Below are 27,270 nucleotides of genomic sequence, written 5' to 3' on the forward strand. Positions count from 1 at the left end.
TTCCCCTGTGCTCCATCATTTCACTTCACAGAGCGGCCGTGTTTTGAAGAAGTAAATCCTGGGCAAGAAGTGAACGGCTACATAATGACAGCTGACACCTTGAAAAATGTTTTCCAGACAAAGACAGACAGAGGTGGGATAGAATGAAGGCGTAGTCATGATTTGGACTTGAGACGCAAATCTCTTTCATTATTCATGTGACCAGAAGTACACCCTTAAAAACTGTACAAAATATACATTCAAATCCCCATTTCTAATGAATTTTCAACAGCTTTATTTACATCAATTAGTCATGCTCATTTAGATTATTTTTTTAATCACTGCAGCAGTTTATATCATTTAGGATTGCAATGCCACAAAGAGCGTCGCTGTAAACCAGGTGCTGAAAAACAAATTCCTGTGCGAAGACGACGGTTTGACACGCCTTCCCTTCCAATGCTCGGAATAAAATCTATGAAGTTGTCTTCCTGTCAGCTTGGCCTGATTGCAAGAGTTTTGACAAACCATTCATTTTAAATCTTCAACTGAAAAGAAGAGGGTTTTACCTTATTTGCTTTTCCGTGCACCATCTGTGTTTATTCACTTTAAAGTTATTTTGAAGGCTTCTTTTGAAGGGTAGTACCTATTTTTTGAAGTACAGACATTATAAGAATATTTGCCCTTTCTTGTCCATTTCTTTTTGCTTTCATCCCTTTCATTTATTTTAACAGTCAATTATCTACATGAGAAAAAACAAAAGTTTAGTATGAAGTGCATCAGCTTGTTTTTCTTGTGTACAAATATGAGGAATGCATCTGTTTCATATTCATGCTTTTAATGAACAACAAAACCACAGTTTTTCTTCTATGTTAGCTTGTACAGTTCAACATTTGTTCAAGTCTGGATTAAATATTGTATTATTTGAGTTCCTAACCTTTGAGTAGGTATAGGATGCTAAACTAGAGTGTCAGGGACAGATCTAAGATATGCCCTACTTCAAATCTATATTGGAAGTCCCTATTGTAAGTTTGTTGTTCTTAAAAATGATTTCAGCCTCATTACATCAGAGTTTAAACCTGAATAAATCGGGATTTGTTTCTAGCTCATGCATGCAGTGTCTGTAACCTCTTCGGCCTTCGAAAAAAGAAACATCATGAGTGCAATTTGTAACTTTAGTATTGCAGTTGCTTTGCACCTCTAAGTCTTTTGTTTCCCCGCCTTCTCACTGCAGAGCATGGAAACAATGGTGACAGCAACAACGTGAGATCCCTATATGCGCAGGCATTTTTGCAAAATCATCCCATGGAACTTTGCAATTAAAGTGCCTCCTGGCAGGTGTTCTCTCGTGTCCGTATCCTGTGCAGTCCTGCTGCCTGAGGCTCCAGAGTTATTGTAGTGTGCCCTGCGCTCCAATAGAGAACAAAAGGCTCACTGCAGGGAGCCCCGCGCGGTATTGCTGCAGGTGTAACACTGACAGAGCAACTGAATTAGCTGCAACCAAAGAATGACATTCACCAGCAAAAGGAGATTAGGTAATGAAGTAGCAGAGCGATTTAAAAAAAAAGTGCCACCGCAGAACGTACTGGTGGATTAGTGAAATTGAAAGAAGGTATAATCCTTTAAAAATGTCAGCTATTCACGCCATACCATCCTGAAGCCTGTATTCCCTTGATCTCCAGGATAACACTTGACACTGTCAGAACAATCGGCGGCCACAGATGAATTGAGAGTGGTTCGTTGGAAAGTACATTTTCCTTCCATGACGGGGCACAGCCAAAGTAATAGTGCAGTGTTTCAAGTCACTTCGCTGTGCAAGGGCCTTCACTTGACGAGCTGTTTGAATAACCTGTCATCTGTTGGCATTCCCTTATTGGGGGGGGGTAAAGAAATGTCTGATGGGGTTTTTCCGCAGTTTTTATGTCTCAAATTTGAATCGCTCCCCAATTCCCCAGCTCACCGTTCACTTCACTTATATATTTTTTATGTGTACTCAGAAATGACATCTAAAGTCTACTGTATATTAATCATATTACTCTGTATAAATATGAATAAATGTCTTTTATTTATTTTATACACATACATAATATATAAAGTCTGGGGGCAGGGACTGGGACAGCTTTTTTCACTGAAGATTTACATATTAAGAAATTCCACTTATTTAATGCCTCTTGGTGGTAGCCTGGTCTGTAAGAATTTGTTATTATTCAAATGTGATGTGAGTTTATATAAAGAGAGCCTAAAGTATGAATTTGGTTGATAAGGTGGCAATAAGTTTTTCTCTCTAATTTTATGAGTAGAAAGGAGAGAGGGATAAATTACACAAACTAATGAGAAACCACAATAGTGAGAGTTTGTCGTGTCGTGGCAGTAGCATTAGCCGCTGATAAAGGGATTGATCAGAAAGGGGTGGCAGCTTCTTGTTTTATTTATACCCCGGGATTAATTGTCTCGAATGCTATGGATTGTATAAGACAATGCGTTCTCAAAGGTATTATAATTTAATGAGATAAAGCCGTGACTTTGCCGCCTTTTCACAAGGAGAGTGTGGAGGAGGGTGAGCTAAATCAAGTAGATAATTATCAACTTGACCTCCGTGTTATTTTGGACATTATTCCAGTTGAAATCCCTTTTGTTCTCCCACTCAGGTTCCCCCTCCTGTGGGTGAAATGCAAAAGCACAGTTTCCCTCACTTATTTCCCCTTATGTTATGTTATGTTTTTCTCCCACATCATTACTTCTTACTTTTGCAAATGGGGTTCACGGTTTGAAATCCCAGATGGCCGATTCAGGTTTTTTTGCTATCAAGTAAATGGGAAACTTCATGTGGTATAAGGCATATGTCTACAAAATGTCCCAAGATCTTTGATTAGAACAGTGATGCTGTATTCACTGGCAGTTAACATTACCGGAGCTCCAGAAAGTACTTCTAAAATAGAACTAAGAACGGAGGAATCAGTATAAATTATTTATTCGAATGGAAATGTATTAATCTTCCGCAAAGAACATGGAAAAGTGAAATTTTCCTGTCGGAAGTATCCCTAATTGGTAGGAGCAATCTACTTTCAAGAGTAACTTAAGTCCGTAAAGTGTGTCCACTGTCATAGGGAGTTTTGAAGAGCGTGATTAACCTTTTCATACATTGGTGATTTGTGTTTTCATTAAGATCTCTAAGGCTGTCAGTGCCTCAATAAATAGAGACATGGGTATACAAACTAAAATGAAAGCATCTTTGACATGAAATGGTTCTGAACTATCTTGAGGAGTGTGTTGGATGGTAACTTGAAGTTCAGTGCTTTTTAAGAGAGAGCCACGACACTCAAGCTTCAAGAATGCTTTGCTTCATGCGGTGATTTATCCCACCGAGTGTCATTAAAGCATACAGTATCTCGCTCTGTATTTAGTCATATTGATCTGCGGGACTGCGGGAGGTGGATGACAGTACAGTGGAATCAGACACCAGCACAATCCTTTTTGAGGTACGCATGAAGAATTTGTTCAGCGAGGAAGTTTATCCTTAATAGAGTACAGCGAAGTGCCGCGCATGTGAATTATGGGTGCGTTTTCACAGGAACAAATCCTTCTATCAGATTGAGATGTCGACTACTGTTTCACTACGAGACGTATCCTAGTCTCGGGATACAAAACCTTCCTACTGCTTTTACAGATGTACTGTAAGTCGTAATCTCCCTCTTGCATGTCAAGAAGCAGCGTCTTCTGAAGGGGAGCCCTGACGTTGTTTTCACATACTTTGTAAGACGTCTGTGGTGTTTCACTCATACAGCAGTGAACACATTTACTTCAATACCACTATTTATTTAAACTATTTATTTAAACTATTTTGTCAGTGAGCATCTCCAGCCAAGGATTGGGCTGCTTTAATGTCGTCAAAAGCAAACTAAACGCTTAACAGTACAATCGGGTCCCAACAGACAGTGAAGTTCATGACTTGAACTAGTTTTATGATGGCTCTCTTGTCATCTGTTGTTCACTCTAATATTTAATTTATTATCCTCTTGGGACATTTTAAAGCGTTCTCTTCAGTGTTAATGTAGATATATGCAGCACTGGTTTATTCCTGAAATAAATTCTCAATCTACTGAATAGTTTAAAATAACTAAAGCTTGATTAAAAAGGAAACCTATATATCATGCTAAGAAATAGTTAATACATATGAGCAAGGAATATATTTAAGAATTGCTCCCTACAGATTAAGGCATTAGGGATGCTTTCCCTGCTAATTTACATATATTAGTTTTAATGTTTTGTTTTATTACTTAGATTATTCTGTAGGATGTTATCTATGTGATGTGATGCTAATTGAGCTGACACATCCATGATCCAATGCATTGCTTAAACAATATCATTTATTTGTGGAATCCAGAGAGGTACAGGCATTTTGCTCTTCGCAGTGGCTTAGTTAGAGCCTGCACACCATGTATATCTCCCAACTAATAAAAATGGCATCTGTCAATGTCAAGACTGCAATTAGAATCAGAATGACTTTGCTACGCCATTAAATTAAACAAATAAATAAAAACTGTCATGCAAGGTTGCATACGAGTTTGTAGGGAAATTAAAGCACAGCACGATCAATGATTCATTTACAACTTTGTCTTAATATGAGTTTTATGCTACATAACTCGCAATGATTGTGTAAAGAAAGAAAGAAAGAAAAAGAGAGAAATTGATACAGAGTGAAAAGAAAACCAGGCAAGGAAAGGGAAGATCAAGTTTGATGCCATGTAGATGCTCTTGAAGTGTTTTCGAAAACAGAAATGTATCATCCCAAATGTGCTTTTCTCCGACAGGTGATTGATTGATGACCACCAGTGTTCAAACCAGTATTTTTGGATTCCACAACCCCCAATACCTCCCTTACCCCCATCTCTCACCTGCCTTGCACCCTCCACTGAGGTGTATAGCAAAAATAAAAGCGCTGATGAAGACCAAATAAATGGAAGTTAGACATAGTAAATTACCCAGTGCTGTAGCTCTCAGCAGGTGCCGCTGCTTTGATGATTAATGTGATTTGGATTTCTGGAGCAGGCTAGGAGGGCTTGGGAAAATGATGATGATTTCTTTCTCACCGGGGTATAAAAAGCTCTCTCTCAGGGTTTGGTGTGTGCAGCCATGCAGAGACCAGCCTCTTGCTCTGCCAGTTATGCATGTGGGCACGGCTAGGTGCTGTAAGTGGATTGAGACTGATATTTACTCTTCCTTGTGACTTGACTGTGCTTCCACATTGTACTCTGCTGTGTCCGCTGCCCACGATACACATAAAGGAAACAAACCCATGTTTCGGAATAATGTAAACTGCAGTTGAGTTGTAACTCCTCATAGTTGTGTCAGATTTCTCATCTCTGATGTGTGAATCACTGGAAGTCTTAGAGAGAGCGACAACATAATACAAAAACAAGAAAACAAGATCCTGAGGGCACTTGTGGGCTGTGTGATGAGACTGCTTGGATGATGCAATATGCTTTTTTCATCTTGTCTTTCGATTGTGTACATAGTATGCAGTAGTACACAACAATCCAGGAGACGTGTAGAGATGGGCTTTGTCATTTCTGTTTGTATACAGTGTTATAAATGAATGAACAGCAAGCACGATTCTTCCTGAATGAAGAATATTAAACTTATATGGCCCTCTGCCTGTACAGATACTGGAAAAGATTGATCAAAAACTGCCAGGTCTAGTGAATTGTCATCATCGCCTTAAACTGTATGAAGTTGCATTACCATTTAAAAAATGTACTCGTAGTTAAGTGTAAAGGCTGCTATATTTTTTTGAACTTCGTATTTCTATATTTTGGGTAGTCCCCTCTAGCAAGTCGGATATTACATGTGCGCCACTCAAAATGGTGATGAGAGTCAGTTTGAAGCTGCTGTAGGCAATCTTGGATTTGTACCCCTCTCCCTGTGGAACCGTTTGAACCCGTTTCTTCTGTAATTGTAGTTTTGCATTTGATACTGAAGAATTAATACAAGACTTTTTTTGTATCCCTTTATCCTTTCAATTTTAAGAGATACCTTGGAGTGTCTTTTACATTTTTTTTTTTTTTTTTTAGTGCCACATGAATGCTGTATCTTCCTGCTCCATCAGCCCCATATATTGGTGACTGCAGCTTAACCTAAAACGAGGCCGAATAATATATATATTTTTTTTAATGTGAACCTCGCTGATTCTACAGCTAATACATGTGCCTGTATCCCCACTGTCCAGTCACTCCCTTCATTTAAATGTTCTGCAGAATAACATAGAATACAGTAATATGACAGACAGCAAAGATCTCTTCAGCAAAACAACATCTGACTGAAGGGTGTGTAAAGTTAGAGGAATATAAAGTGAATCAAAAACACCCACATAGAATGAAAGCACTATATTAAAAAAAAGGAAAATCTAGGAAACAAACAACCACATTAAAAAGCACTCTAAATACATTTCATACATTAATGAACAAGGCCATGGGAGCTTTTGTACAAATGGAAATGAGTCAAATATCACACCAGAACGTCAAGCTTGAATTAAATAAACAAATTCAGAAGTAATACTTACATCAATGGTTGAATTTTAATTTGTTTGCCCTCTGCAAGAAAATGATGAAAATACTCTTAATGAAAATGCAACCCAATTATATATAAATTCTTTAAAATTTTCCTCGTAAAATGTAGCTCCTATCTATTCAGAGAAAGAAATCGGGTAGGATGGTGGACATGATAGTCTTGACATTTCTGTCTCTCCTTGGACTATGGCCATAAGAAACAAAAGGCATCCCACCAGCCGTAAATGAGAGAAGTCTTTTTCAGTTCTAGCAGTTATGTTCAATCACACGGTTGATGAATTTATCATTTGAAAACTTGGCCTCCAGCTGGCTCCTATTCTAGAAGAATAAGAAAATCAAACAGGCAGAATGAGAACTGGCAGCATTTTATTTTTGAACTGATCAATGAGGAATCTTACAGTACCGTGTGCCAAAAGACAATCAGTAGCCTGTTGGATATGAAGTCTGAAGAATTGATTGTGTAGAAAAGCGTTTGACAAAAGCAAAGATGATTCAGAACTTAGAACTGGAAAGGATGCACTTAGACAAGTCTAAATAACTAGTAAATTAATCTCCTGTTGTGTTTTCAGCCCTCATCAGCACACCTCTTGTCTTAAGAGGGCAGTTGTTTCGTTTTGTGCCGTGAAACAAGGCCTTAATTGGAGACATGATGCAGAGAGCAGGGTTGGATGTGGTTGCCCACGGCTTTGGTTTGTGGAAAATTAAAAATGAATGGGATTAACAATAACAAGATGGATGATCGTATCCCAGCTCTTCTTCATTTGCCTTCACAACGGCCCTGTGCATGTCCTCAGTTCCTATGCATTAAGCTTTTTTTTAATGACTTGTGTGTTTACTTTCTTTTTTGTCTTTTGTTTTGCTTTCCCTCTCTTCCTGTGGTGTTGTGTTGAGTCACACAGAAGCACTACAGCGTGCTTTGGACCTGTCAGCTGTGTTGTCTTAAGTTATCTTGAAACTGTCAGGGGGGAGACACTGTTGTTATGTTTTACACATGGGCATTGTAATCTTGTTTTTTCCCCTATCAAACCCAACGTGTGATTTTAGGCGACTACAGCAGCCAGAGATGAAGTGTCAGCTCGGTGTTTACAATTTTAAAGTGTAATAATAGTTGACATCATTCTTTGCGATTAACAGTGCGGTGTTTGCATTCGAGTTGAGCTACATCAATATTTATGGGTAAACAAATGTATGTATTGGAAATCTTTTGCACGGAATTTTAAAATAGTCTATTTTGGAATCAGTGGGCTGAGAGTTCCTAGTTCTTTTTTATTTCCTATACACAGCCATCTTGATCTTGTCTATATGTGGCTCTGCTTTCATTAACACCGAATCCTCTGTACCTGAATTAATCATCAGCTTCCACCAAACAAGAACAATCAGCAACTGTTGGCTCGTGTGCCTGGGTCTCAAAGGAGGCCTCTGCATCTCCATTATGTTGAAGTACAAAGGTTAACACTTCTTCCATCTTCTCTTTATTACCACTCCAAGGTTAATGTGGCCTGTTCTGGAAAATAGCTTATTTGTCTAAATTATGTCCTTTTGATATTACACTACTGCTCTGCATTGGCATTTCTGTACTGCTTCCCATGGGAAGGGCTGCAGATAAGCATGCATTCCAGTTCCTATCTATCTATCTTTCTATCTATAGCTATCGATTTTGTATTTTTTAATATTCTATTTGAAGTCATTCATTTGTACTTGTTTTTCTTAAAGAAATGAACTGATGCTGTTTCCTTGCAGTATTAATCCTTGCGGTATGTTTTCTTGAATCCTCTCAGCTGTCTTCATCATGCTATCAGAGATTCAACATTGCTCAATTTCAGACATGGGTGCTCAGAATGGGTGTTGCATACAGCTTGTGTTGAAAGCCTGAACGTTACCCATGAAGGGACCGTTTTGTTGGCTTTAGCCGGTCCATCCTAGGCAGGCGATGAGAGGCTTGGCTGAAGTTCGTGCCAAACTCCCCCGTATGCAGTCCTGGACTTTCATGAAATGCAGACAAACCTGGAAGCCCCTACAAACACAAAACCTAAAGAATACACCACTTTAGATCTTTTTTCTTTTTTTTATGATTTATTCACTGAATCTATTTACAGAGAGTGCCATTCCAGTTATCTGATATTATGGAAGCGATCCCAGCTTCAGCTTTCCAAGAATTATCCTGGGCAGCTACATTGATGTGTACACAAGTTTTGCATGGATAATAAAAATGGGAACAGAGATGAACATGAAAGAATTAAGGAATATAAGTAATACAGCATGCATTCAATAAGATCATACCTGCAGGAAAATACAGATGGCAACTATGTTTAGTTTTGTTTTAGTTTTAAACAAACAAACAAAAAATTACAATAACTGTCAAGAGAATAATTCAGTTCGTTAACAATCTGTAGACTAATGTTTTATATGGAATTATATCTAAAAACGATTGAAAACTTTCTTAAACTCAGCTCGAACCTGCCTGGTTTAAAAATATATATTACTTTGGGTGGAAAAATTATTGTCTCCCACCTGCATTTCTTTATGATGGCTTATGTCCTTACGGAGATAGATTTGAAAGTAAACAGCACAGTTCCAATTACATTATTATTGCTTCCCTGCACACAGTTATTTCAATTAATGTTGCTCAAACTCTGCAAAAAATCATCTATGGCACTGTCATACAGACTCCTTGTATGGAACGATCTCTGCCCTGAAAGAATGCAGGGTTGTTCAGGAGCTGTACATTCATGAGCATTGCAATTTATTATCCCCGACAGTAGTGCTGTTCCTAGTTTCTTGAAATTGTTTTAATCTGATCTTAATAGTACTCCTAGTAAAACCTTTTCCAGATGAACTCAAGGGTATGGAATGGAAAGCCGTTAGCATGCATATATATGAAAGCATTTATTTAGACAAGACAGATCCTAGCCTGTTTGGGCTCTTGCCACAAAGAAATATATAGTGTGCAAACCAAACATAATCCAAATCCCCCCCCAGGCCCTGAGTGGTAGCCTCGGTTCTCCTGAGTAATCTCAGCCAACACAAACTGATTCTTCCTGTGGTCAGGAATTTAACTGCAGCTCTTTTTCGTAAAGTGTGAAACAGTGACACCAGTGAATTAACCCTCCTTCTCCAGGAATCACATTAGCCTAAGCATATATCATTAACCAGAATACATGATGGTGCCAACAAAACTCAGAATGCAAATTTAAGAGAGAACCAACATTGCAAAATTGCTATTTCTAGTATTTTGCATTCCAAAATTGCATTTGTTGATACAAAATACTAGAAATGGGTTTCTGCTTCTACAAAAAAGTGCAATACACTTCAAATGGCAGAATATAGCCCTTAGGCTCTGAGGAATACAGTTATTATTCCAAATGGCAGTGTGTCTCCTATTAATTACTCTCAATGAGATCTGTCGTGTTAAAACTGACTCTCAGAACTAATGCGAAGCCTTAGGATTCAAAATGTAGCTTTCAGCAGCGTGGTAGATCTTTGCGACTACCTCACCGACAATATGTCACAGGACTACAGAAAATTATGTTTCTTCTGCAGCATTTGTCACTGACTGTTTGATCCATCTTTGGATAATGGCAAATCACTGGTGGAGGCAGAAAGCAATATCCTTTTGTGAAGTAAAAGGAACAGATGACTTACATTCACTTTTATCAAATCTTAATGAAAACTTCAAACAATGAAGAGCATTTCATCTGTGGTTGCTTTTGATTCCTGTTTAAAGTGAGTGCTTTACAAGGCGGATGCCTTAGACACCAGCATGGTAAGATCTTGCTGTTAATTATTAAAGGTGTAGTTTGTACCATTCTGATGGTTTTATTGCTTACCTGTTGTATGTTCTGTCAAAAACTGAGATGTCCTCTGTTGCCATTCTATTCCATTTCTGACAAAATTAACTTCTCCAAGAAGAATTAACGAGAGAGGGACATGATTTAATTTTGATTTGATTTGCAAAGGGATGTTTGTCCTTCTTTTCAGATTGGTGCAGTAATTATTTGCTTCACATACAAATCATATGGCAGATAACCTCTAAAACACCTTAATAAGCTAATGTATTCTCAGCAAAGCTATCCACTTGAATGCTATGGACACCTATCAAAATATACCAGTTTATTAGCACACATGTCACAAGAAATGTAACGAAGTTGGTCTAAATGCATCCTGTATTAAGTGCATTGTTGAAAGCAGAAATGTATGATAATTTAGATGCTTTTACCCTTTGTATTCTCCTATAAATGATGATGAATTTCCATATTTATTTTTAAGCTTTTCATTAAGCTGCATGAACATGGGCAAGGAATGCCTGCCTGGAAATCTACTGAGGATTATGTTTGCCAGAAGTAGGGTACAAAATGAATTCATCCGAGTATTGCCTTTAGCTAATAGACATCAGATAGAGAGTGGATCATAACTTAAGAATAAATGCATAACCTAGAGAAAGAAACTATTCCAAGTTATGTACAACTGCGTCAGTAGTCAGCATTATTGTACATTAGATTGTATTGGGAATTCTGAATGTAGCTTTAAATATTTATTGAATTCATTATATTAAAGGCATCCTTAGATGTTTAACCCAAGAAGAAAGTGCTAAATGAGGCTGAAAGGAAACGGCTGAGCGTAAAACAATGAGGATTAAAATGCTGAAAGAGGCTGGAACACATTTAGTAACCGTGTAACCATGGAATTGAGCCACCATGAGACAATTTCTAATTCTCCTTTGGTTGAGCTCCGAAAACAGCTGGAATCTTGGTTTTAGTGTGGGACTTTCACAAGCTTTCTTCTGCTTTAAATGTTTTATTTCTTGCCTCGGCTTGTGCCCGTTGTATTTCTCCTATTGATTTGATCAGAAATGGTTGAAAAAGCAAATTTTTCAGTGTACCAGGCTTTGGTTTTGATGTGGCTTCCTTGCTGTAGGAATTGCGAGTTCTTGCTGTGCAGCAGAGTCTAGTACAGCTGCCTGATGTGGCAATGTTCAATTACTTTGATGTCACTGCCTGTTGGACACCAAGAGCCAATAAAGATCAGCCGATCAATCAGAGGCTGATCTCATACCAGAAAATGTCTGTGACCTTATAAAGGCAATCTTCACATTGCCTACTCCCCCCCACCACACAGTTCACCTCATTATTCTTCAAGGATACTTTTCTTATTATGTACGAACATGTGTAGATACTTTCACCAATATTTAATATTTTATTAACATGAATAGTTAATTTACTTGCTTTCAAATCCCTGTGAAGAAAAAATGGAAATCCATAGTTTATTATGAAACTCGACCCTATTTTAAGAAATCACATTTTGTTCGAATCAAATAAACTGAACTATTCTTTTCTTTGTTTACCCTTAATGACTATAGTACCTTAACATATTCAATTGAAATGTTTCACTGAATATGTGGGTTCCAATAAATCCTCTTAGAAGTTAAAAGTAAGCAATAAAATACCAGTTTAAAAATGTGTAAATATGAACTTGAAAAGGCACAATTGAAGGAAAATAATGTAATAAACTTACCTGATAAGTTTAGTCTTTCATCTTTAGTGTTATAACTGTGAAGATATCAGATCTAGACCTGTCTGTCTGTATTTCTGTCTTTTTCTGTATGTGTATATACACACATAGATGTTAATATGTGTTTGTGTGTGTGTGTGTTGTATTTATGTCTTTTTCTCACCCCTGCTTGTTCTTATTATAGCGATAAATCATGCACATGGGAAGCTGGGCTCCAGAAACAGATTACACAGTGTTGTATTTATTATAGGAGCCAGCGTGTTGCCATTTCCACATGAGATAAAAGCAAACCCATCTAACCTTCACACTCTTCAAAGTGTTCCTCTGACAACGATCCATTCCTCGCCAGGAATCGCGGCTCAGACAAGTCTTCTCCATGTATGCGAGATTCACCAAGCTAGCTTTTTTTTTTTCTTAACACCCAATTTCACCGCTATTGTCGCCAAACTTATGACATGCTGGCTGGCCTTTGTGTTTTTGACCATGTAAACTTAACTATAGTCCATTGTTACATTGCCCTCTCATAAATAAATGGAGTCATTTCAAATGTAGCTTCATAAGCAATACAGAGGCATACGGTGCAGTCCAGAAACCATTGTGTGGGTTCAATTTTCAATCAGTGACTTTATCAACACGATCAAATAAGAACAGGAAATACAAGAAAACTTGCAATAGATCTGTGACTATTTCTGCATTTTTAAAATTGGACAGTCACATGTTCACATGGAGATTAACTGGCTAGGCTAATTTTGTTTAGTCATGATTCTGGGGGACTGGGTATCTGTTCACTTATAGCTAACAGTCTGTATGGACTCTCTCTGCTAAATCATCACTCTTAGATCTGCTGTATATAATGTATATATTTTTATAGATCTTCTATGTACTGATACCATCAGTCCTTAGGCCTCTTATGTTTACATTGTGTCACACAAAGGTGGAATCATTGATATCTGCTTTTTTGACCTGCTTAGTCACCAGACATCAACAAACAACTAATGCCTGTGAAATTACATTTGACCATGTAAAATGAATGTGAAATTACCTTTTAAATATAGATGGAATTGATACACAGTACTGACCTGTTTCAACAGGAGATCATACACACATGGGAATTGGGCTTAAAGGCATTCAAGACAGAAAACAGGAGACACTTCTTCACACAGAGAGGCGTCACAATCTGGAACAAACTCCCCAGCGATGTGGTTGAAGTGACAATTTGGGAACATTTAAAAATAGACTGGATAGGATCCTTGGATCACTTAGTTATTAATGGACACCAAACGAGCACGATGGGTCGAATGCCCTCCTCTCGCTTGTAAACTTTGTTTTTATTTAATGTTATTATTATTATTATTATGTTTCTTATTTCAACGGTCTTTCATATATACACACCTTCAACATGGGTTTGAGATGCTAACCGCAAACATAAGCAAGGGAGGTCAACATTTGCATATTCTGAACTGGGATTTTTTGTTTTGATTTATTGTAATATGTGTTACATTGCAAGAGAAGTTAGACATAAATAAAACAATGACTATTAAAGCCTTTGCATTATTTCCCATAAGAGATGCTGAAGCCTGTATAACTAAATCACAAAAAGGCTTTACACTAAAGGGTATATCTCCTATCCTGGTGGCTGATAAACACTGCCAGAGATTCGTGACCATCTTTGAGAGCAGGATTGTGCATGCTGAGTGCTACCAGGGATCAATCATCCGAATGTTTTGCCACAGTATTTCTAAGATTTTATAAAAGGTTTTAAAAAAATGTTTTTAAAGGTTATTATCAACAGCTAAGCACCTGCCATCGATGTCTTTGCCTCTAATGGTCCAGTAAATGGCTCAGAAGTTTATTGTTTATGGATTTCCTTGTAATGCATTTTCTTTCTTTAATATACATAAGGAGAGCGCAAATCAAATCTCAACCCAGCTGACATTTGCAACCCATAGACAAGCACTGAAGGTTATGGCCTTCAGACTAAAGTACAGTTTATGCTTATCCAGTGTGATCTGATTACAATTTACATGTATTCACCTCACATTACAGTCCTATTACATGAGACTACCAAAGACTGAATGGCAGTTATGACCAACCAGTAGTAATGATAGTGTTACACACACATTTTTACACAACTAGAGAAAAATGCAGTGTTTTAATGTACCCATAATTCACTACTGACCACTTACACAAGCTTTATTGGAAGCTGCGCGGAGCATCTACCAACTTTAAGCACCAAGATGTGTAGGAAAGCTTAGTTGTGGCCAGAGAGCCTAAAAATACCCATTTACACACAATATACGTTTTTATTATTGGCATAAACTTTTCTCTGAGAGATCTGAGTGAGAAAAGTGCTGATTACAGAATGCAGTAGATTAGGTAACTGCAGATGTTATATACAGGTAAACCATCTCTAGTGTGTGACCCCTTGAATTTATACAGGGGAATATAACCATTCTGTTTTTTTTTCCTTTCTCCCTTGCTTTCATATGAAGGAAGTGGAGGTAAGTTTTTGTTTGTTTTTTTTTTTTTTTTTTTTCTTTTTGTATATAAACTATTTGTGCTCTGCTAAAAAATAATTATCTTTTACGGTGATTGGGCTCATTCTTGGAGTTCAGAACTTCATGGAAAACATGTTCCTTTACAGTGAGAGCCCTGACAACATGAAATATCTGTCTAGGAAATATTATGAATTTACTATAATTCGATTTCTTCCCTTCTTTTTAAAAATAATATAAAGTCACGCAACATAGGAACATCAACCTCCTCACACGTAGATGAAGACAAACATCACCAGATTAAGAAAACATGCTTTGAAAAGGATACCTTTTCTTTTCAGAGGTTTCAAGGCTTGATGAGACCATTACTATTCAATCTCTTCAAACTCACATCATCCAATTGTCTGGATTAGTGAGCACAGAAGACATTATAGTAAAAGAAAAAATTATAACACTAAGTAGGAGAGCATGTGGGAATCCTCAACTAATAGACATTTATTAAATCTCACAAATAGTAATACCTTTCTTAATCACAGGTTTGTGCATGGTAAAGACTCTACATTAGAGTTGTGTTTTTATTACATCAGTGCCCTTAGTACAACTTAAGGTATTACTAGTTTATTTTATTTTCATGATTTATTTTCAACTAAGAAATTGAGATCATTGTGATTTGTATGTATGTATATGTGTTGTATTTAATTTTGACCTCCTTCCTATTAATTCACTGTGCTATTTGAGAAGCTACTGTAAACCCAGTTTACATTACAATACTTGACTAAGTGAAGATACTTTTGAATTATGTTGTGTCTGACTAAGCATTTGGTTATAAGAAGCACGGGTAGAGTTCCTACAAGGACCCCCAAAAAACCCAAGAGAACCCAAGAGGATGTTAAGTTTAAGGTTTCCAAGACAATCACTTTGAAACATGTGCAAATGTACTGAAGTATGTCTCATTGTGACCTTATATGCAGCATATTGTATTAAGAGTCACAACCGCATGAGGAATGTATTTCATGGGCACTCAAAGTCCCTCAAGCACAAAAATGTTCCTGGTGCTACAGCAAGCCTTTCCTTCACCAGTCAACTATAAAGTCCATGTGAAAAGTTTCATTATATAGGTCAGTAAATACATGCAGACTAAATATATGCAGGTTTCTCCCTGCAGAGGTGTGCTGAACACTAACTAACCCCCCCAACCAACTCATTTGGACTGTAAAGCCAGCAGCACTTAATCCTTTTCATGCATCTTACCCAACATCTTCAAAGTCTGTTTGAATCCCTGCCCCTGGCGACAAAGGGAAAAAAAAGAAAAAAGAGAAGCTCACAGTGCTGTACATAGCACCGAGTCCCTCTGTAAATAATGTAATCTCTTACATTAGCTGGCTTTCATTTCCATTTGTAAAGTGTTCATATTTGTTTTATTTAGATTTGTGTGTGTGTTTGTATACATGCATATATATATCAAACTTTTTCTTCTGCACACTATTTCAAACTGTTTTTTGTAATCGCTGCAATACTGTTAATGTCCCCGATGTGGGATTCTAGTTTTCAAGTAAGGATCAATACATAGGAAAACTGGATCAAAAGGTTACTGGTGTTATCAGCTACTACTTGCATGTCTGACGTTATCTATTCTATGCGATCTTTGTGATTTACAGCTTACACTGTCAAAGTGCAAAGGCAGGGCTGATGAGTCACTTTTTGGACTTCTAGAAATGAGAGAACTATTGCTAGAGACTTCTATTTCTTTATTCTTATGGTTATGACTTTCTTGACGTAAAAAGGGTTCTTATTCCTGAACGTAAGTGCAGGTTTTAAATTGAAATGAGATGTTTTCATTACTGTAGCACTTGACTGGTATCTCAGAGTGAGGCTCCAGAGGTAATTCAGTACAGCAAACGGATACATGGCATACACAGATTTAATGTTGTACCTCCTTGTCCAGCCCCATGCCCAATCCTCCTCTTCTCCCCTCTACTAGAAAACTCTGCCACTCCCCATAAAGTGCTCACCTACTCAACCTAGTTTCTAATCCTCCCTCAAAACTCATCTCCTCTCCCTAAACACTATTATTGGTCCTTGCTTCCTTCCTCTGCTTGTCCTGACCCTGCCTTCTCCTCTGCCTATGCAATCACCTTGGATCTAATTAACTTAGTCCTAGAACTTATCCTGTTCCTCTTTAAACTCTTCCCTTGATTGCACAGTTTTCTACATTTTGTAAAACACCTTGGATAAATGTGCTGTGTAATCCATTCATCCATCCATAAATAGTACTTTATTAACATTAAATTGTTTTAGAGTAAAACCAAGGAGGCAGTGAGACAAAGGCCCTCTTTAACATTGTGGCCATTTGCCGGTATAAATCAATAGGGAATGAGATAGTGATTTAGAAAGTGTGATTTTTATTTTAATAACCTGTTTCTTAACACTGTCAGGGTAGATGAGTATAGAGGCTATATTCACATAATCCGAAAGTGGCAAAAATATTTAGTTAGTCTGTTGCTAATCTCCCTTCCTCTATAAAAACACTTAGCCGTGAGAGCGAGTGATTTAATCCCATGTGCTAAAGATAGATACTCATTAGCTAAATAGAGATTGAATTAGGAAGTCGATTGAATGACTTGCAGTTGTTGCAGCTATCTAAGCAGAGTGAAGGACAAACCACTGGAACCTCGAGATCCCCAGCAGACTGGCACGATTCTCTGGAACAGGAAATCTAGAATCTAGAAAATACAGAAACAAAATAAAACACTTGCATTTATAGCTGATAAGTGTAGTTACCATTTTAAGACTGAAGACTCCGGAGTCTTACAATGTAAAGCTACACTTATCTGCTATAAATGCAAGCGTTTTATTTTGTTTCTCTATTGTCTTGATTCCCTCACAGTCGCATTTTATAATCTGAAGTCTAAACTAGGTCCTTTTTTGACAGTAGCCTCCAATCGCTATGAGTCCTTATTTGCCTTGGCTGGTGCTCGCTTTCCGCCTGTGATTGACTGAACAGACACAAGACTTATTCAATATGAAACGAGGAGGAATGAGAGCTGAAACCTTGTGTGGAAGTTGTTTGAAGAGAAAACAAACAAACCCATCATCTTTGCTTTCATGAAACAACAGCAGGACTTTAACAATGTGCCTTCAGTATACCTAGATCTGGCATCACAGGCGGCTGCAGAACAAAGTGCCTCATAATAAAGTGAACGAGTGTGATTATATGAAGTCAAAGTGAAGGAATATGACTTTTCGATACCTTTCATCAGATACAAGAAATATACACTGCTGTCTTTTAAAGTCCCAGATTCCAGTGTGCCTGAAACACAAGGGAGACTGGGGAGATGCTTTGTGTCAGAGTTAGCAAAATCAATGCAAAGCTTTTGATTAAGCTACAATGACCTTTTATTATAATTATGTAGAATTAGGTGGACAAATTAATTACTTGATGTTGGTGAAGTGTTTTATTATCAATTAAAGCCTTGTTTTGATTAGCAGTTAATTGCAATCATGACGGCTATATGAACGTCTCCAAATTTTCTCCAGACTGTTGCAGAACAAACATTTCACAGGAGAAGCAATCATGAGGTACATTATTCTCCCAAACTCTGTCTTTACACCCTAATTCCCTCATGTAACCTTTACTGCATACAATAAATACAAATGCAGTAACAGATTAATTTATTTGACATGTTTAATTAATAGCAATCTCTGCCAGTAATCAAATGAAAAGTTTGAATACAACAAATTACATTTTGCAAACGTCGGCGGCATCATATAGCTAAATTTTTTGCAATTTATTTTATATAATATTATCTATTGGCTGCTGCCACTTGAAGTTGAAACAATGTTTATTTTTCAGAATTTGAGAAGTGCACACCTTATTACTGCAATTTCTGAGTACTTTAAGATCTTGTGTTATTTAATATTTATCTATTGACTTTTGATTACAACTTTAATATTTAAATAAAGTTAAACTCAGGCCATTTACTGACCATTTTGACAACTGATTCTTTAAGTCAATGTTGTGTTTTACATAGATAAATCCATAGGCTTGTTCCAGTCTGGATATTCTCTATAGTACATCTAAAAATTGGGAAGATCGTGATTGTGTTATAAGATCGTGATATGATTTTTGGGAAGATCGCCCACCCCTAATCACATGCATTGTGTGGAGATCTTAAGCTGTCTCATACAAAAGGGTTTTGTAAGCATATTATTTTCATTACTGTGTTTTAATAATAAGGTTACTGCATTTTTTGCTTGTGTAAAAAAAACATAATGTTCCGTAACCAGAAACAGGAATGCTGAAAATAAGACCTGTATTAGTGTACTGTGTGTGCAAACTGTTTATCTGGATATTCTGTAATAGTTACTTGTAAAGCATGTTGGCATTTCTTGCTTAAAAGCTGCTGTAGGGGATAGCAAAAACCATGCATTAATCATTATGTCATGAGCTATTATAATAACAACCGTCAACATCCTCCTCAACATAAGGATTTCATTGCTAAAGTTTAGGCTGAAACGTCCAACTTGCATTTCCTGTGTTGGGAATCCCAGGATAAGGGTGTTACGATGACCTTGGTCTAGAACCTCCGAAAATGCCTGTGGTCATTATTTTTATCACATCACATGTTATAATACATGAGCAGAACACTAAACATGTTAGAAGTTATTGTCTAACCTGTGGGGCTTTCTTTTTGATATGTTGAATTAGTAACACATTTTTATAATGTCTCCCTAGTTAGTGTATTTAGATAATACATACACAGTAACAAGTGTAATTATGCATTATTACAATATACATAATGTGTAATAATGATAAATGATGATGAATTTTTTTATTTTTCTTCAATGCACATGGGATTACATATAAACCTTGGTCCCAATTTTCAAGCCTCAATCTCTGCCCATTGGAGCGTCTAGTAAGGATGCCCACCAGGAGGCTACCTTTGGAGCTATAGCAAGCATAGCACTCTGAGCGGAGATCTGGAGCCTGACCCAGGAAACGCTGGAGGGATTATATCTCCCAGCTGTCTGGGGAATGCATGGGAATCCCCCAAGAGGAGCTGGAATCTGTGGCTGAGGAGAGGGAGGTTTGGTCGCCCTGCTTAGATTTAGTTAGCTAAATTTTCATTTTCAAAAATGAAAATGTGAGATTTTAGCAACAGTGCATGGGGTGGAGCCTCAATGTGCGACACTTGAAAGTTATGCTATTTTCACTCAGTGATAGCACAGGATGGATAATGATGTATATTAATTACACACAATGTATTTGCAGCCATGCACAGCTGTCTTGCCACAAGAATACAGGCTACTGCACCGCTTTACAACATGGACAATTCATAACTGGCTAGAAAAGTTATGCCAACGCTATACTGCTACATGCACAATACCCATCTAAGCAACACAACAGTTACATTAGTTACCATAATACACTTCTCCATGCCAAGGCAATGCATTTCCAATCACAGAAAGCAAACAATACTATACAATGGACAGAGCTACACATGCTCTTTCAGATCACTGCACACTGCTCCTTGCCATGTGCTTGGAGTGGGGTGTCCGTATCAGTCAGAGTTTTCCAATCAATTGTTTGAACTGCTAAACTATTAATTTTGCCTTCTACTTATTAACGTTAGAGATTTTTCATTCAGCTGTGCGTTGATTTTATTTTTGTAGTTGTAGGCATGCGTAACTTTGAAAGTAAACCTAAATGGTCAAATTGACCCCGCCTTTCTACTGTGTGAAGGCCAATCAAAATTAGATTAGTTTCCAACTGGTCAAATGTGAGTGACTTACGAATGAATGGTGCTAGGGAGTTGATTGAATGAAGCATATATTATAGACGGTTTAATTTTAATGAGCTACCAGAAGTGAGCATGTGTAACCCCTAAAAATGTGTGGTTTAATGTTGTTCTATGCCATTAAACAGCGCAATCATCAACTCAACAAATTGAATGGGCATGACTGAGGGGGCAAATTGTAGGACAGAATAGGGACACAAAACTAAGGGGGCACAATATTCCATCTGAGGGAGCATTACCCCCTTTCACCCCCAGCGCTGGGCCTGGATGGATTGACACTGCCATTTGTTTACACAACAAGTAGTAGTCACTCATTCTCAAAACATATTTAGAATATGAAAATATATTTTTTAATGAAAAATTTGGACTAGTTAATCCCATGTGCATTGAAGAAAAAACTTGGTGAGAAAAGTAGTTACAAATGTAGTTACATGTACCATGTTTCATTATTACACATTAAGTACATTGTAATAATGCATAATCAAACTGTTCTTATGAGTAATTACAGATGTAGTCCTGAGTACTTACTATGTAAATACACTATAACTAGGGAGACTTATTGTAGTGTTACCGTAGACTTGTCCTGGTTCAGTGTGACAAATATTTGGTGAAATGTAATTTTGATTATTAGGAATGTTATGTGATACAATTGCAACTGAGAATTATAGGTAACATACAACTAAACACAACCTATTAGAAAAAAACTAAACAAAAAACTTTGAAATGGTCAATTCATAATTGATGCTCCAGTGTTTACATGGAGTTAATTATTGTGTTTAAAACGAGGGTAATGCTTAAAGCGATATCTTTCTTTCAGGATACATAAGAAGTTCCAGTTATACTGTTTAATGATAAGAGTCAGGTTGCATAACATAAACGGGAACGTATTCTAATTATGATCTGTGTTTTAGGATGACTGATGATCTTTTGTGAAATAATATTGTAATTGCCTGCAAGATATGCAAGATGTTAACAGAGCTATACACACAAAGTATCTGAGAAACACGCAGAATCTCCTTTTTAGATTAGCACTAATGAAACCTAGCAGAAGAGCCACCCCCAATTGAAATCACAAATGTGCATGTTACTTTTTAATTTGTCTTGACACAAACATCTATCAAATGCTTTGTTTGCCCTTTGAAAACATAAGAGGAAAAAAAGAAAGATAGAAGTTTGAATTGGCTAGTGGTTTTATCTCTGCTGTCCAAATAACCAGCGATAGAAGCATTTGTTCATAGATTGTCATGCAAAGACTTCGGAAAGGGTTTTACAGTAATCAATTAAGAATGTTAATCTGTCCTTTCTATTAACACATTGTTTCATGGCAAGTATAACACCGACTTAATATCAGTGTGGCACAGCTAATTAAAATGTACAAAAGGAACAGTTAAAAGCTGCGTTGTCAAAGTAAATTCCTCATTCTTTAACCAAGTGCATTGTTCACATGGCCACATTTCAATGGAGTGAATTTGAGTGAGTATTTATGCTTTTACTAGGATATTGTAAATACACAGGTTTGTTGTTTTTTGTCATCTCCAAATATGTTAACATCCTTTCCTTTGACTTCCATTATGTCTTCCATTTATGTACCTCAGCCCTGGAGTTAAATTAAAGACTGCAAAACCACTTTACTTTTTGGTACTAATTAAAGTCTGTAGTATTTGTACGTTCACATATTGGTAGTAAATTAAACAACAATTTAGATTAGATTAATTATCTGTCAGTCAGCTGAAAAAAAAATCATCTTCTAGGCAAAATAACTAATGACTATTTAACTTCAAACATTTGCATACATCCCTAATTGCACCCATGTTTCACGGCACTATATACTCTGAAAATCAAGCCCATCAGTTTAAACCTCGCATAAAGACACTATTTGAATAGGAAACTTTCAAGTCATTACTTAATGCTCTGTGATATTTACATCTGGAATGAGCAAGCTTCTCATCTGTAACATTAAGATAATCAGAGCAGAAAAGCCTGTCTATCCAGAACATTCGAACTGAATTTGAAAATTTTTCCTTCTCTGTGCTCTTGTGTTATCAATGGGATCTCAGGCATGACTGGAATCTTAAGGTCCCTTTAATAAATGTTGCCCTGTTTTAGTTCACTAAAAACAAATTCTCCCTGTAATGTGGTTTATATGTAATGAGCTGCGAAGGCCTGTGATTAATTGGGGGTAAAAGCAAAAACAGCAGATTCTTTTGATATTACTCTGAATTCCAGTGGATGTAGCCATACTGTTGTAATGCAGCACGATGAGGACACGCTTAGTGGAAGCGCATTCCAAAATATTAGCCGTTAAAAGGAGATTCTTACATAAAACTATAACAACATTTTTGCTTTGGCCGGGTTCTATTGTCTTAGCATGTGAATGGCTCTGCATAGCTACCAGAATTTTAATATTCAAAGGACTGTCAGTCACAGAGCCAAGGTGGTTCACAGATAAAGCAGGTGGGGGCTTGGAGTTATCTTGGTCTGAAGGCTAAGCAAAGCAAAATGTATGAAATTCATTTTTTTTCCTCTACAGGCTTCCCCTTTGGTTACCATATAATCATTTCCAGGTGTGAAATGAATGACCTTTTTTAAATTCTACTAAGCCAGGAAGGTTTTTTTTTTTTCTCCCGGTGAACTAATCAAACTGAAAGACAGATACAAGTAGCCTATGGCTGTTACATACAATGCTGGCCATTGAGCATGTGCAGTATTCCTAGTGCTGAGGAAATCAGTGTTTGACCTTGTCGAATGAAATCACTATGCAGTCGTTTACTCCATTGGAAAATTGATAAGGGCTAGAGGAACATAGAGTTTATCTGCAATGAACATTTATCCTGCCCAGTGATTGCAGAGTTAAAGGAAGTAACAACCAGTAATAGACATGATATAGCATGGCCTAGTTCATGCTACCTTGGTGCACTCTTCTGTTAATGATTCTGAGCTTCAAAGTTTGGATTTATGGTTAAAAAGGGGGGTGGTATAATTAAGCCATTTTATATACCATATATTTTTATTTTAGAGTCCTGTCATTCTGACTCTTTTCTGTGCATGGCAATCTGAGGAACTAATTGGAAAGAAAAAAAGAAAAAGGGTTATTCACAGAGGAGACTAGTGCCATGAACATGTTGTGAATCCCTTTACAGTTTGACTCTGGTCTTAAGCCTTAATATTTTTGTGCCAAAGAACATTGTTCACTGGTTGTGAGGGGTCCTCAGAGCCTTAACTCCGCACAAGTCCCAGCATGTCTGTGCATCAGCAGACGTGTTACGGTTGTGATTCTATGAGAAAATGCGACGGTTTTGATGTCTCCAGTCAGAAGAAAAACAGTTTTGCTAGAAGGCTGTTTCAAGAAGTGGTTTGCAGCCCCGACACCCACACTGTAGGTTTACTGTGTATGGTGCTCAGCGAGTCTCTTGTGTGCAGCGTGTCTTTGGGCTGCTGTCTTTCATTCCCTTCCTGTGCTCATGCATGACTGCCTCATTCTCTGGGCATTTTTCTCTAATCATTTTTTATTTTTTTAACATATTTAGAAATTGAACTTATTTTAACAACTTGCTTATAATGCCTATTAAAACTTAACATGTTGAGGATTCCTTTCTTCCTATCTGCTTGAGGCACCGGCAAAGAAAAATTCTGTTCATATAACTAATCCTCAGTTTGATAATTCCTTTATTTCTCTTTAAATTGCAGGATGACTACTTCAGAAACTGGAGCCCCAGTAAGCCGTTTGACCAAGGTAAGACCTTTCAATTAAAGGGTGAATATATTTCATGTGGTGCTCAGATTCCACTTCAGTTTGATTAATTATGCGGTCATGCGGCGGCATTCAATAATACTTTATCTCAGGGCTGTGGTTTATAAAACTGCCTTTCATTGATGACTGCTTTTCTTTTTTTTTACTTTTAGTTTTCAGTTATTATTCTATTACAATTAATTTCTGATAAACAGAAAAACTGCAGAAAGCAAAAGATTAACACACCATGTTTTTTAAATAACTGTTTTTTTTATAGACTGGTTATAAATGTCACCAAAGCTATTTCTTTAAATTCGTATTTTGCGATTATTTGCTAATTAATACGTCATTACATGTATATTGTGTTGAATATACTTTTAGAGGTCCATCGGTGGTCTCACATTGACATATTTTCTTATTTGCTGGGTAACACTTTACATTGTGTCCCTAATTACTGTGTATTTACACGGTAATTACTTGGTAATTGCCAGTGTAATTATGCCTGTTTACATTGTAACAAGTAAATTAAGTGTAAATACACAGTAATTCGGCACACTTAATGTAAAGTGTTACCATTTTCTGTATAGTATATGGTTATATTTTGTTTGATTTACATTTTAACATCAATTGTCTATCCAGTGCCAAGCATTTTGTGTGGGTGTCTTAAGATGCTAATAATTGTTGGGTAAATGGCATGTCAACTTGTTATGTTGGTTTCTGAAATCAGACACGTATAAACCAGCCCTGAAACCTTATAACCCTGCTGCTCTCCCAAAGGACACACAATTACACCTAGTACTATAATGAATGCCTAAAAGCACAAGAAACAAATAAGCTGTGTCTGAGTCAGTTACACCCATAGCTTCTGAACATGATCAAGTTCATGATTTAATAAAGTAACGTTTTATTAGCTTGACCCTCAGTTCAGATTCATTAGTCTGCACAGCAGCTCTAGGTCTTTTTCTACTTTTCTTTTGCATACAAATGCTTGTTTCCCATCTTGAGAAATGCAGCCAGACATCTTGAGCTTTACTCCTAAGGTCTTCCTACTGACTTGACCTTTCCTCTATGATTATATTATGGTTACTAATACAAATGTGACTGTGCAGAAACTTTGAAAATAAGACAAACTTTTAAATGTGGGAATCAATGTTCTATTGACCACCAGTCTGTTCTCATGATCAAACAGCTTCTTTATGCTGATGCAAAATGGCTTCTATGTTTACCCCAGGGTAGCTTACTTTGAATTGATTTGATCCTTGGCCTGTTAAAAACGGATAGATAAACACCAGTGTTCATCAACATCATCTTATGCTACATTGGAAAGATACCCAGTAACTAGAAATCGTTAATAGAACAGTTAAAGGTAAACAGGTAAAAATATTTACTATACTAAATATTCTCAATGTTGATTATTGTTGCCGTTTCAACCAGAACTAATTGGTAATATTTTCTGTCATAAGCAGTATTTTACTAAGAGGCAATGAGCTATGCATGATGAGAATACCTTTATCCACCTGATTGATGATATTCAGCTCATGGATAGAAAATTAAGAACTGTTTCGATTAAGTGGAGTTTTTCAGGATTAAAGAGGGGTGGGGGGAGTTGATTGCTGTGCAATATCATTACCTTGATAAACAGGTTCAGTGATGTCTCTTTAGCAATTAAACCACTTTGTTGTAGCTCTGTTTTGAATCAATCTAAGTGTGATGTGTTAAATCAGTTACAGGACAAAGACCTTGGAATTGCACAAGTTCTTAAAGGGGTTGGACATCTTTCTTCACCACAGTGATTGATGGTTATCACTCTTGTGCACCATAGTGGTATTAATACCAGAGTGAAATGAGCTCTTTGATCTCAATATTGCATTGACCCTCTCTCGCTTCCACTGGGTCACCTCCCAGAGGTCCTATATCACATTAATTAAATCACAAATCAGAGGAGCAAAGGACTGTCTCTCTGTCAGGAAAAAGAGCTATGCATCGCAAAGCAGATGGCATTGTGGTTGCTGGTTTCATTCTCAGGGTCTGGCTGAAATGAAACTATTGTAGAGATTACTTGTGCGCTCTCTAGCTAGCTTGAGTTAGCATCTTAAGACACCCACACATTGGCTAAGTATCCCTTTCGTCAAGATTCATAATAGTCCCATGCAGCTGAGAGTTTTTAAGTTAATAGATTACATTCAACCATAGTCTAGTGAAATATGCCATGGCATTTGTTACGGCAGCATTTTTAGAACCTGGAATTCATTAAGGATGCTTTTATTCTGAATGATCCCTGCATAGTCATTTAAAATTTTAAGGGCTTCACGTAGTGCGGGAAAATGCTAAAACTGAATCTCAGCAGGACGTGGCTTCAAAGCATAACTTTTCCACGAGTCCTTATCTCAAATGAATTGTTGTTATACCGCAGCTTTGAAATGCTGAATGGTTCATCAGGCGGTAACACATTATGACACATTATTCCAGGAACGGGATCTCTGGAACAAACTAATGTCTTCTATATGCGCTGCAGCTCAATTTAGGACTTGCTCTACAGATACTTTACCACCTATGCAATCACAGAATCAAACACTTGTTGTACTTTGTGCAATTACATGTTTGCTGTAGTTCTGCTTCTGCTTGAACTCAGAGAAGAGCCCCGAGGAGGCAAAAGCTATATTGTTGACACCTGCTGGAGCACGGCACCTGCTACCATTCGACACTTGTGCATGTGAGCCGCCCTGCTGCGGACATGTCACACATATCTACAATGACATTGTGTCGATCTCTTGTCTTGCGCCCTTTGCTCTTTTAATGCAGAATCTTTGTACTTGCATGTGAATTGAGTGGCCTTACTCTTTTGTGTGGCAGGGGTCCTTTGCGTGTTTTACACGTCATCAGAATCTCTCTTCAAATTCTCTTTCTCCTTGAGTAATTGAGTTTCTTATAAGGCTTTCCTTTTGGAGGCTGCATGTAACCGACAGGCAAGATAGGATAGAGAATTGGACAATGCTTAGACTGTTTCAGAACGCACACATACAAAAGACAAACAAAACCAAAAACCCAAAACTGGATCATTTGATTCTGCTTAAGTGTGTTTACCAGTTTAATAAACCATTTTCTTCAGCCTTTTTTCAAAGCACCCACCAGTTTATTGTATGTACTGCTGCAGCCCTGGCAGTCTCATGCTGTTGTTTGCTGCACAGAACTGAAAG

At 37.2% G+C, this 27,270-nt stretch overlaps 1 protein-coding gene across 1 annotated transcript in view; it reads left to right on the top strand.

The window, feature by feature from the left end:
* Positions 1–27,270, top strand: part of spock1 (SPARC (osteonectin), cwcv and kazal like domains proteoglycan 1) — a 247,271-nt gene that overhangs the window by 94,196 nt on the left and 125,805 nt on the right. Inside the window, exon 3 of the mRNA XM_066716705.1 lies at positions 24,031–24,076. Within this exon, the coding sequence (XP_066572802.1) occupies positions 24,031–24,076 (46 nt within the window). The remainder of the gene's footprint in view (positions 1–24,030; positions 24,077–27,270) is intronic.

This window comes from Amia ocellicauda, chromosome 11 (assembly GCF_036373705.1).
Source record: "Amia ocellicauda isolate fAmiCal2 chromosome 11, fAmiCal2.hap1, whole genome shotgun sequence".
NCBI classification, from domain to species: Eukaryota; Metazoa; Chordata; class Actinopteri; order Amiiformes; family Amiidae; genus Amia; species Amia ocellicauda.